Source organism: Panthera leo, chromosome C1 (genome assembly GCF_018350215.1).
Source record: "Panthera leo isolate Ple1 chromosome C1, P.leo_Ple1_pat1.1, whole genome shotgun sequence".
In the NCBI taxonomy this organism is placed as follows: domain Eukaryota; kingdom Metazoa; phylum Chordata; class Mammalia; order Carnivora; family Felidae; genus Panthera; species Panthera leo.
Genome location: NC_056686.1, coordinates 48349600 through 48362495, shown reverse-complemented (window position 1 = coordinate 48362495; position 12896 = coordinate 48349600). Strand labels below are relative to the sequence as shown.

The window sequence follows — 12896 nt, the reverse complement described above, 5'->3', positions numbered from 1 at the left end:
AATTAAAAAAAATAAAATGATGTTTATGGACTGACCTGTAGTGACTTTTCTTCCCTACCTGCCGAAGTCTATGTGTCCTCTATCCAAACTCATCTGAATTATGGCGGCTCTAGAGCAAACATTAGTGGTTACTCTTGGGTCTGGAATGTTGTGTGTGAGTGTGTATATGTACAAATGTGTATGTCTATGTGTGTTTATGCATGTGTTATGGTATCAACCTTCTTTTTTTTTTTTTTTTTTTCCAAATACTTGTCTCCATCAAAAGCTTTTATAGTCTTTATGTTTTTTTTTAGTTTCCTTTAATCTGGAAACTTTACACAGCCTTTCTTTGTCTTTATGACACAGGCATTTTTGAAGAATATAGTCCATTAAAAAATAGAATGCTGCCCATTTTGGGTTTGTCTGATGTTTTTTTTTATGATTAGATTCAGGCTATGCATTCCCAGCCAGACTGATGCTGTGACTTCAGGCTAGCACATCTAGAGGCACGTGATGTCCATCTACCCATATGAAGTTAATTTACATCCCCCAATCAAGATGCTGTCCCATTTCTTCCCTGTATAGTTAATGTTGTTTCTCCTCTTGTAAGTACTAAACAATCTGGGAGGAGACATTTTAAGACCACGCATACATCCTGCCACTTGTTAAAATTCCCTCCTGGATCCACTGATGATTCCTACCAGTACCTATTTTTAACATGGTAATTGCAAGATGAGGATTCTGCCATTAAATGCAGTATCTGACTCTAGATTGGATCCTACACAGGAGGGGCGGGGGGGATGCCATAAAGGACACTGAGTTATTGACAAAACTGGAATATGAGTGAAAAGTAAATAAAAGTGCTATATAAAAAGTCTAAGGAAATTCACTCTCAAATGACTCACAAATTCACATGTGTGTATGTACATATACATGTATATATATGTGTGTGGAAAGAACGTACAATTGGTAGGGCCAATGGGGTGAATATATTAGAGGTAAAAGATGCATGGGTGTTCCTTGCATAATTCCTATTCCTGCAACTTTTCTGTAAGTTTGAAATTATTTCCAAATAAGACGTTAATAATAGGCTTTCAGCCACCCTATAAAATAAACATTAGCTGTCACACCTAAAGCAATGCAAGTCTTTCATTTGATGGCTGACAGTGACTCAACCAGTGCAAGCCTTCCCTGGGCTGAATGGGCTCCAAGGTCTTGTCCCATGGGAGACCCTATAACCTTATGGAAAACTTCTGTCTTTATGGTAGTGTCTGCAGAAACTGCTAACTACATCATGGTGGTATTTTGGAATGGAAGACTCTAGTTCTGGTTGCACACGTCTCGGTTGCCTTTATTAAGAGACGATACAGAAATGATAGAGTGATACCTAAAGGGTCTTGAATATAAGATAAGACAGAAATCCCTGATGTAGTGACGCAGAACCTTCTGGCACTGGCACCTGCACGCTCTGCTCAGTCTCCTTTCATGATTGCTGCATATTCCTTCTGGTGTTCAACCAGCTTCAGGAATACTTGGTATTTCTTGTCATAGTATCTGTGGGAGAAAAATGAATATGCTGAATGATCTCAGACACAACCGCGATGCAGCTTCCCCTTATATTCAGAAGAACAGGAACATATCCCTTATGGTCATGCAGACGTCTCCCATTTTGTGAATGCTTCTAGCATCCTGAGCAATGGATCAGCATGATTCATCGCTATTATCCCTAACCTACGTGGGGTGTTATTATCCTCATTGTAGAAGGGAAGACATTTGCTCAGAGAGGCGTATCTAAAGTAGGACAGCTAAAGACTGGCAAGGCTGGAATGCAGACTGAGGTCTGTCTGACTTCACAGCCTCCACTATAACATACTAAGAGGCTTAGGCTCAACATAGGCCCCTTCTCACTCCCAGCTTTCATAAATATTTCATTTATGACTAGCCCCAGGTTTGATGACTGGTTTAAAAACCACAGCCCGAAAAGAGAAGAGACTGAACATTTTCATCACCCTTTGTGGATTCCACACCTACATTTCCTTTGCAGACTGCTTTATCTGGGAGTACAATCCTGTGAAAATGTCACTAAGGCCTTCCCTCTAGTTGTGCCCTGCCGTGCAGGCATCCCTGGGTTGATCTTGCCCTCCCATCCTCCTCTCCATCTGGGTCCTGGTAGACTTGTTATCCCTGGACCTGTTAGAATGTGGTGTTGGCCACGAGGCAGACTGATTTTGAAAGGGATAATAGCAGCTAAGACAAATTATACTTGAACACTTGTAACTTTGTCCTTACTCCTCTTGGTTGGGAGGGGCTGACATGAGGTGGGGTTGACATGGGATTGAGGAAGCCAACTTCCTTCCAGAGGACTTCTTTCCTGAGAACTCCTTCCAGAAGAGTTCTTTCCAGAACATTCCAGAATCTACCAAGCCATGTGTGACCCTGGGTAAGTTCCTTAATCAATTTGTATCTAAATTTCTTTATCTGTAAATGGGAATAATTATAGAATCTACCTCAATAGAGCTGTTAGGTGAATTAAATGAGGCAATGAATGAAAAACACTGAGAATAGTGCCCGGATCTTAGGGTTATCAGTGCCAATTATGGTTACTACATTAAAAAAAATTAATATTCCAACATTATCAACACTCTTGCACTAAGTAGATTCTACTAAAACCCATTCTATGAGCCTCGAAATTTATTAATCATAGAATGATTTTGGGGACAGAAGTTTTCTCCTTCTAACAATACTCTATGACAATTTACCATTAAATACTTCTTATATTATATGAGATGGATATCTCCATTCTGGAATATCAAAACTGTTCGAAGGGAGTTTGGGTCAATAACCTTCTCATATACTTGAAGATTTTCAATTTTTATTTTTTATTTTGTTTTTTAAATATTTATTTTTGAGAGAGAGTCTGAGCAGGGGAGGGGCAGAGAGAGAGAGAGAGAGGGGGACAGAGGATCCCACGTGGGCTCTGCACCGACAGCAGAGAGCCTGACGTGGGGTTCAAACTCATGAACCATGAGATCATTACCTGAGCCAAAGCTGGACACTTAACCAACTGAACCACCCAGGTGCCCTGAAGATTTTCAATTTTAATCCTGACAACTGTGCAGCAACTTTGTTCATTGGTCTTATTCTTTGCCCAGTGGAAGAAGTATTGGCTTCACAGGCAGAGAAGTCTGGGTGACTTTGGGCAACTTTAAAAAAATTTTTTCTTTTTGTTATTTTAGAGAGAGAGAAAAAGAGCATGAGTGGGGAGAGGGGCAGAGAGAAAGAGAGAGAGAATCTTAAGCAAGCTCCATGCTCAGTGCAGAGCCTGATGTAGGGCTTGATCCCACGACCCTGGGATCATGACCTGAGCCAAAATTAAGAGTCAGACACTCAGCCAACCAAGCCACCCAGGTGCCCCTGGACAACTTCTTTAAATGGTGTCTCCGTTTCCCTGCCATAAGAGGGATGATAACCGTACCTCTGTCACAGATTGACTGAATTTTAGACATGAAATATTCTGTGAGCTGTCAAGTGTTCACAAGTAGGGATTAATGTTGTTCTTATATCCTTCCATTATCCTGGAACACCAAAAGATGGATAGACTATATTTTTCCTTTTTTTTTTACACATGGGAAGCTGAGGTCCAAGGCACATTTTCCCCCCGTGCTTTTTCCTTTTCTCAAAAAATGTTTTATTGTAAAATACACATAACATGAAATTTAGCCATTTTTAAGTATACACTGCAGTGGCATTAAATACACTCACACTGCTGTGCAACCATCACCATTCCATCCACAGCTCTGTCTTCAGCTTGCAAAACTAAAACTCTGTGCCCATGAAACACCAACTCCTCATTCTCCCCCTTCCTGCAGCCCATGGCAACCACCATTCCACTTTCTCTATGAATTTGACTCTATGTACTTCATATAAGCGCAACCCTATAATATTTGTCCTTTTGTGACTGGCTTTTTTCACTTAGCATCATGCCCTCAAGGTTCATCCATTTTGTGACCCTGGGTAAGTTGTTTAATCCATTTGTGTCTAAATTTCTTTATCTGTAAATGGGACTGACACATGTTGTGGCATGTGTCAAAATGTCCTTTCTTTTTAGGGCTGAATAATATTCCACTGTATGTATGCACTTTTCTTTAGCCATTCACCTGCCACTGGCTACATGGGTTGCTTCCACATTTTAGCCACTGTGAACAATGCTGCTATGAGCATGTGAGTAGAAATTTCTGTTTGAGATGCTGATTTCAGTCCTTTTGGGTACATACCCAGAAGTGGAATTTCTGGATCATATGGTAATTCTATTTTTAGCTTTTGAGGAACCACCACAGTGGCTGCATCATGACATGCTTCTCCCAATGGTGTACAAGGGATCCAATTTCTCCGTATCCTTGTTGACACTTGTTATTTTCTCTTTTTTCATGGTAATCATCCTAATGGGTGTAAGGTGGTATCTCACTGTAGGTTTTGATTTGCATTTCCCTAATTATTAGCAATGTTGAACATCTCCTCATGTGCTTATTGGACATTTGTATGTAATCTTTAGAGGGATATCTATTCAAGATCGGTACCCACTTTTGATTTGGGTTGTTATTGTTGTTGTTGAGTCTTTTTTTTTTTAATTTTTTTTAACATTCACTCATTTTTTTGAGAGACAGAGACACAGTGTGAATGGGGGAGGGGCAGAGAGAAGGAGACACAGACTGTGAAGCAGGCTCCAGGCTCTGAGCTGTCAGCACAGAGCCCAAGGCGGGGCTTGAACCCACGAACTGCGAGATCATGACCTGAACTGAAGTCGGACGCTTAACCGACTGAGCCATCCAGGCGCCCCTATTGTTGTTGAGTCTTAAGAGTACTCTGTATATTCTATGTATTAATCCTTTATTAGATATATGATACACAAATATTTTCTCCTATTTTGCAGATTTCCTTTTTACTCTGTTGATCCTTCTCTTTGAAGCACGGGTTTTTTTTCCCCAGGGCACTTTTAAGTGACTACGTTTACAGATAAATTTGGTCTGGGTAGAAGGATGAGATTGAGGATCTTTCTGAAAAAAGCATATTGAACCAGAGTCACTAGATTATGCTCTCTGTGGTCCTAAATCTCCTCTCTTCTTATTCTCCCCACACTCAGTCAGTGGCTTCTGTGGGGCACAGACCTAAGTAAATGTCTCGTACAGATAGTAATGTGACTTGAGGTACTGAGGAGATGCTGAAGTCTTTCATAAGGAAGTGTTAGCTTTCTACTTGCAAACCTTGGGCTGCCTGTAGATGGTGCTAGAGCACCACATGTGCTGCCTCCCCAGAGGAGGGCTCCCAGCTGACATGCTAAGGATGCTTTTCAAAAGAACATGTGGATTTACTGAAAGAACTTAAAAATAGACTTCCCTCAAATGTCTTGGGAGGGTCAGGGCAGAGATGAAGAACAAGAATCTTTCTACAAAAGGAGGAAGCTGCTAGCCGATGACTTCCAAGGCCAGTGGGGACTCAGACCTCTCAATGCTCCTGACTTGAGCTCCCCCATGTAAAATGGCCTGCCTCTCTGACTCCAGAATTCAGGGAGGGCTTTATATTCGGAGGGTTAATAATCCAACTCCATGTGGAAACCTGCTTTAAGAAAATTAAAAGGAACTGGATTGCTTTTCCATGGACATTTCCAACTTTGCTAAATACTGATCATGCTTCTTCAGTGGGATCAGCACCTTTGCCTGTTACAGAGGTGGGCTTTGCTTTTATGCTTAACTTCAAATACATCCCTAAAATTATAAAAGCCACTTGGACAACTGTCCTTCCATTTTCATTGTTTTATTTTTTTGAGAAAGATCTTATTTTTTAAGTAATCTGTACACCCAACATGGGGCTCAAACTCATGACCCCAAGATCAAGACTCACATGTTCTTCAGACTGAGCCAGCCAGGCACCCCTATCCTTCCATTTTTAAGCTCAGTGCCAATGACTTAATATAGGTGTTTTTCATCTGTCACCCAGATGGAAAAGACTTCCGTGTGGCCTCTCTGCTTTTACCCTTGGGTCCTCTAATTCACTCTCTGACAGGGATCTTTCTAAAATCTGCGTCTGGCTAGGTCCTACCGCTGCCTGAAGTTCAGTATCCCCAGTCTGCCCGTAGGATGAGGTTTCCATCACGGCCTCAAAGCTCCTTAGGAGATGACCCCCTCCCCACCCCCTCTTGCCTATTGTACTTCCTGCCACTCTCCATCTCACACTTTGTATTTCAGAATTCTACGTTGTTTATGGTTATCTAAATATAGCAAGCTGTTCCCACCTTTATAACTTTGCACATGTTATTCCCTCTACTGAGAATGTCCTTTCCTGTCTTGGTCTGTGAGACCATTTCTTTCAAGCATTAAAGACAGTGTAGACTTTGTCTCCTCTCAAAAGCTTTCTCTCACCCCTACAGGGTCACATTCCTTTCTTCCTTGAATTACTTTGTCACCCGGTAATACTTCTATTGTAGAACCTCTCCTTTCGTTCTGAAATGATCTATGTGCATACAGAAGATTATGTCTTATTCCCCTCTAAACCCTGGCCACAGGCAAATTAGCATAATGTGCTGCCTATAGCAGGAGCTCAGTAAAGTAGTATTTTGTGAATTGGGGTTAAAATACTGACCAAGGTCATGTTGTAGTCCCCAACGCCAAGAGATGCAATGGGTGGAAGGACAGACAGATGCTACTGTGTCCTTTAATGGAAGATGTAAGAGAGCCCCCATTTTAGAACAAAAGACCAGACTTGCAGCTAATGACATAGGGAAAAGATTAGTGGTCTGAGAGTTCAGAAGTCTGTATTTGACCCACTGGTCTGGCCCTACCTTGCTCTGTGACTTTAGGTAACAAAGTAACTTCACCTCTTTGGGACTCAGTTGTGTCAACTATTAAATGAAAGAAATGGATTAGAAGCCCCCAAGGTTTATTCTAGCTCTGCAGTTACTTATCCTTGTATGTCCTCATTCCTCAGTATTGTGCATATAAAAAATACAAACTTACCTTTTATCCTCAAGTCTGGGAAACACGACTTTCCCAACTTTGCTCATTCTAGACATTGCCTCCTGTCAAATGGAAAAAAAAGAGCTGAGTTGGCAAGCTAAAATCAAAGTGATTTGTCATGTGCAAGAACATTCTAATTAGATACCATTCCCCCTTAGGATATTCAGTTGGTCCATTTTTTTTTTTTTTCAACTTCTCTTTGGTGGTGAGAATAAAACCCAATGAACATTAAAAGTTAAACCTATGACCAAACAGACTGGGCTTAATAAATGACTGAGTACTGAAGGCTTCTGGGCAAAACCAACCCCAAAAGGCAAAACACCTTTAAGACCACCTGCAGAGAGCAGGAAATTATTTTCCCTTCTCATTACCTGGAGAGGAGGGCTTAAGAAGGCAATATAATTAGCGACTGAGTACACTGTTTACTTAAACTCAAGATAACAATAACTGAATGGAACCCACTTTGCACCTGCTCTTCAGGATAACATGTTTAAGACTTCTTCAGTTCAGGGACGCCTGGGTGGCTCAGTAGGTTAACCGTCTGACTCTTGATTTTAGCTCAGGTCATGGTCTCATGGTTCATGGGTTCGAGCCCCATGTCGGGCTCCACACTGGCAGTATGAAGCCTGCTTAGGATTCTCTCTCTCTGCCCCTCCCCTGCTCTCTCTTTCTCTCTCTCTCAAAATAAATAAGTGGCTAAAAAAAACAAAAAAAAGACCTCTTCAGTTCATTGTCAGCTCTTTTTTCCAGCACTCTTTAACACTGTGAGCACAGATGTGAGGCCTGTGGGCTGAGTCTAATTTACTTGAACTCTGGAATATGACTTCAGGACATTCTTGTCTTTACAATGGGGCAACTGGGCAGACGGTGAATTGAAGTGGGTAGGTGGACGTGGCTGATATGTGCAGCATGAAGATCAACCACGGCTTGTGTGGGCTCCATTATAGGAATGAGAGGGTTAGGTTTCCTTGGGCAGTCTCCCAACGCTGGTAAGGTGATGGAAAAGTTAGGGGGAATGGAATGAACCCAAACTCTGGAGTCCAACAGACTCGACCAGGGAGACGGCAGGCAATGGCATGATACATCTCCTCAAATAGGCCTGCCTTAGGAACAGTTATGGAACTCTTATTGTTGAGGATATAGTGATTCTGGGGTAACGTATGTACAACTTCTTATTCCACATATCTATTAATTACTCACTATGTACCAGGCATTGTGCTAGATTTGCACGTGACATACCCTTTGTCCTGGGGAAACTTACATAGTAGCAGGGGAAGAAATAATTTATATATTATTTCTATGCATTTATTTACATTTATATAAATTATTGTATTATATATTTTATTTACCACTGATTCGTTTCTGGTATGCCATGTACTTACCTCTTTATGTACACTTTATCTTCCCTCCCACTCCTTGCCCTAACCAGAATGCAAGCCACATGAGGCCAGGAGCTCTGTCTACTTACTGCTTACTCAGCACCTAGAATATTCATAAAATAAACCAAGCCCCTTCTATGTACCAAGCGCAGCATTCAAATGCATAGGAAACAGATATGAAGATCGCATGGGCCTTTTCATCAAGGAGCTCACCAGAGAATGGAAGAGACATTTACTGCGATCAAAATAGAGTGTGATAAACACTTTGCTAGAAGTAGATAAACTTCTTCTCTGTAGTTATTTGAGGGTTAGGAAAGTTGATACTTTTTCATCTGCTAATCACTTACATATATGTCTTCTACCCCGGCTAGGATGCTCTACCAACTCTTCCCCAAGGATGACATGAACATTCTGAGAGTTATCTGGTTATCTAGATAAATCCTCAATGGATTTAAAAGGGCCCACTAGGAAATAAGAGATGCTGAGGTCAGCAAGCACAGTGATGACAAAAGAAAATGGCAGTCATAAGAAAGGGGGAGATTTTCTAAATTACAAAAAATTACTGAAAAGGAAACCATGATAAGAAGAACTTAAAAAGGACAATCTGGGGCCATTTTGTGGAGGGACAAACATTTAAACACATTTTAGTGAGACTGCTTTTATTCCACTCTACAAGGATATTTTAAGAGCTCTGCTCACTCCGTATTTTCCTTCATAGACTAAGTTCTGGTTCCTTTAAAGTAAGCCCCATATCTTGTGAAGATGGCCTCAGCAATCTCCATTGCCAACTCTCTTGTTCTGTCCTCACTTCTTCTTTCAGAGTAGTGCTCTGCAGTCCTTCCAGAGTGGATTCTGCCTTCTCCCTCTTTGGAATCCTGAAAATGCCCTCAGGAAATACTCCTCTTGGTTGACCTCAAACCTTGGACTTGAGAGGACATTCCGGAACTGCCTTCATGGGTGGGACCCAGGAAATTTGTATTATAAAGGGTGCTCCATAAATGTCCTTTCCTTTCCCAGGGAAACAGTTGTGTGGACAAATGGTACACACCAGGGCTTTCTTCCCTTCTTCACATTACCTTTGCCTGTTTTTAAAATAAATTAGTGAGGGGGGCGCCTGGGTGACTCAGTCGGTTAAGCATCCGGCTCCTGATTTCAGCTTAGGTCACAGTTTGTGAGATCAAGCCCCGCATGGGCTCTGGGCTGACAGTGCAGAACTTGCTTGGGATTCTCTCTCTCCCTCTCTCTCTGCCCCTCTCCTGCTTGCGCACATGCACTCTCTCTCTCTCTCTCTCTCTCTCAAAACAAATAAACTTCAAAAATAAAATAATTAATTATTGAGAAACAAACACCAGCACTAGAGATTTTAAAGGTTTAAAAAGAGGGGTTTCTTTAAAAAGTATAGATTTCAGGGGCACCTGGGTGGCTCAGTCGGTTAAGCGGCTGACTTCAGCTCAGGTCATTATCTCACGGTCCGTGAGGGCTGTGAGTTCGAGCCCCGCGTCGGGCTCTGTGCTGACAGTTCAGAGCTTGAAGCCTGTTTCAGATTCTGTGTCTCCCTCTCTCTGACCCTCCCCCGTTCATGCTCTGTCTCTCTCTGTCTCAAAAATAAATAAATGTTATAAAAAAAATTATAAAAAGTATAGATTTCAACATTAAACTTAGCTCAGGTATTGACTCCACTGAGGAGGTTTTTTCTGACTCATCCCTGTGGCCTACCTCCCACCTAGACTGAATTATTTGCTCCCACAGCAACTTGTGCTACCATCTATCATAGCATTTATGACATGGCACCACAATTTTTTGTTAGCACACCAGCCTCCCTGACTAGACTCTGAGCTCCTTAAGACAGGAACTGTTATAATTATTCCCACCGCCAGACTCAGCATCTGGTGTATCGTGCACTCAGGGAATGTCTATGGGATGAATGAACTTAAGGGTCATACACGTGACAGAATGCTCAAATGGAAGTTTTGGCTGAGATCTAAAGTTGACATATATAAGATACCAAAGTGAGCTGGAAACAGACCACCCTGAAGAATTGGTGGGAAAAAGGAAGAAAAAAAAAAAGGTGGTTGAGGACCCATTAATCAACTCTTAGAACTTTCATCCACATGGAAGGGCAGAAAGAGAGATTTTTAGGACTGAATCGTTGGATTATTGTGTATGAGGCCTACTTCCAGGGGAGGGGTGAGAGGAGTCCCCGCTTCAGAAGTCAAGAGAGCAGGGCTTCAATGAGAACAACAGGGAACCTGATATGTGTCCCTGAGGTTGTGGGACACAGGGGACTGAGTGAGATGCCCGTCTGGAAGAGGAGGGCTGGCGGGCAGCATCAGTGTAGAAGTGAAGGAGCCAGCACTGGAATCAGCCAGCACTTCCAGAGTCTGTCAGACTCCAAAAGGCATGGCTGGTTCCCATGAACCCTAGGTGGCCCATGTGTGAGAAAGCGGTCATGGATTGTTTCATATACTGTCCAATGAGGCAGAGGGGGTCTGCATAAAGAAGCTTGAGATGACCCTACTGGATGTCTAAGGAATGAAGAGTAAACAGTCTATTTGAAGAGTAGCATTAACAAGGACAAGATATTATACATGAGAAGTTTCCAAAAGTGGGGGATCTCCAAAAAATCTCTACAATGGGAGTGCCTGGGTGGCTCAGTCTATTAGGCGTCCAACTTAGTCTCAGGACATGATCTCATGGGTTGTGAGTTCAAGCCCCCAATCTGTGCTGACAGCACAGAGCCAGCTTTGGATCCTCTGTCCTCCCCTTTCTCTGCCCTTCCCCCACTCGAGCTCTCTCAAAAACAAACGTTAAAAAAAAATTGAAAAAAAAAAAATCTCTGATGGAGCCTAGCTACAAACACCTAGTAGGCTAAGGGAGCTGATCACATGAGAACTTTCTACACCCCTGACTTCTCTTCCCTTCCACCCTCTAACTAGGAACAAGAGGAAAAACAAATACGCGGGAGAGGGAATGAGGAAGAGAGAACACTGATCACAGTTATGTCCTGTCATGTGCAGCAGACCCTTGCTGGGGAGTGGGGAGATGTCTTATCTTGGGGTAAAAACTCATGTAATGATTATTATATATTCCTTGATATTCTAATTTCTGAATCTGGGCTATGTCTCACAACTTAAGGAGACCATAAAACTTGTATTACCCAAGGCTGGCTGTGTACTTATCTAAGAAAGCAACGGAACTACCAGGGCAGAGAAAAAACTAGCCCCACTGCACAAGTGTTAGGGGGCAGTGGGAGTGCAAAAGATCGTCGTTTCTCATTTCTGTCTCAAGAATCACGTTTGTCCTAAACATGAGTTAGATACGCACAATAAACAGTGGGTGAAAATATATTAGAACTTAACAGGTTCATGAGCATGGGTGGTAATTTTTTTTCTCTTTTCTAATTTTTCTACAGTGACATCTGTGGATTTGATCATTTAAGGATAAAAAAAATACTGCATTCTAAAAAAAAAAAAAAAAAGTTATGCTTACATAGGCACTCAAAACGACTCGTGCTCCTCTCCCCTATCTCCTGGGAGGCAGGCCTCATTACGGGTATTGGACCCAATATGGAGAATGCCCAGAGAATCACTGCTGTCATCAGAAACAGCACTGCTGGCTTTTTAAATTTCTCCAAATAACTAACATTAAGCCAAAACCTCAAGAACCCACTGGCTGCAGTAGATCTGGAAATTACCACAGCATAACAATATGAATTTATTATGGGAATGCTGACACGTGCTAAATATAGTCACCCCCCCCACAATATATTTCTGTTCAAAAGGGTTTGTTTGAAGTTGGCCTCAAAATTCATACTTCTTGTCGGCAGGCAGGAGCTGGACAATCTTAATTTGCAGCACGCTACCCTCTTTGTTTGAGAGTCTAGACAGCACAATGAATGCAGTGACTTTTCTCTTTCCTTTTTGCCCACACAATGAAAGCCTTTTAAAAACAAAATATTTTGTAAAAGCACATTTTAATCACTTCTTTTCTTTCTCTCTATAAGGCAGAGCTATAAATAAACCATGAAAGTTCACATTGGATCGTCACTTCTGAAAGCAAGTGGAGGCTTTCTGTAGGAAAAAATGGGGGCCCTGTACCATGGTCATGAAAGACCGCATTCATGGGGTTTGACCCTTCCCTGCCGTGTCAAGGCCGAGATACCAGTCCACACACACTGCTCACCACTTCTCCGGCTGCAGCACTGGCAATCACCAGGCCTGTGTGGGCACAGGACACACCCAGTTCTCATGTGTTATGGCCTGGCTTGGGAGCTAGCAAAGGGCTTTAGGCTACCCTGGGGTGAGTTATCCAGGGAAATTAGGCTGGAAAGAATGGGGCTTTTCAGCACTCACGAAGATGGGCATTCAGTGAGTGGCAGACACACTGATATCAGCCATCGGAGGAATGCAGGAACTGGTACCTTCTCCCCTAGCCAGGGGAGGGAAAACAATGGCTTTAAGAATTTGGGAAGGCTGTCAGATAATCCAGGCCTAGGTACCAAAGGGCACTGCAAGCCTGGCAGTGTCCA

At 42.3% G+C, this 12896-nt stretch overlaps 1 protein-coding gene across 1 annotated transcript in view; it reads right to left on the bottom strand.

Moving 5' to 3' along the window:
- Window positions 1-376: 376 nt before the first annotated feature.
- Window positions 377-12896, bottom strand: part of FGGY (FGGY carbohydrate kinase domain containing) — a 417339-nt gene continuing 404819 nt past the window's right edge. Inside the window, 2 exon segments of the mRNA XM_042951880.1 lie at window positions 377-1533; window positions 6990-7051. Of these exon segments, the coding sequence (XP_042807814.1) occupies window positions 1452-1533; window positions 6990-7051 (144 nt within the window). The 3' untranslated portion in view covers window positions 377-1451.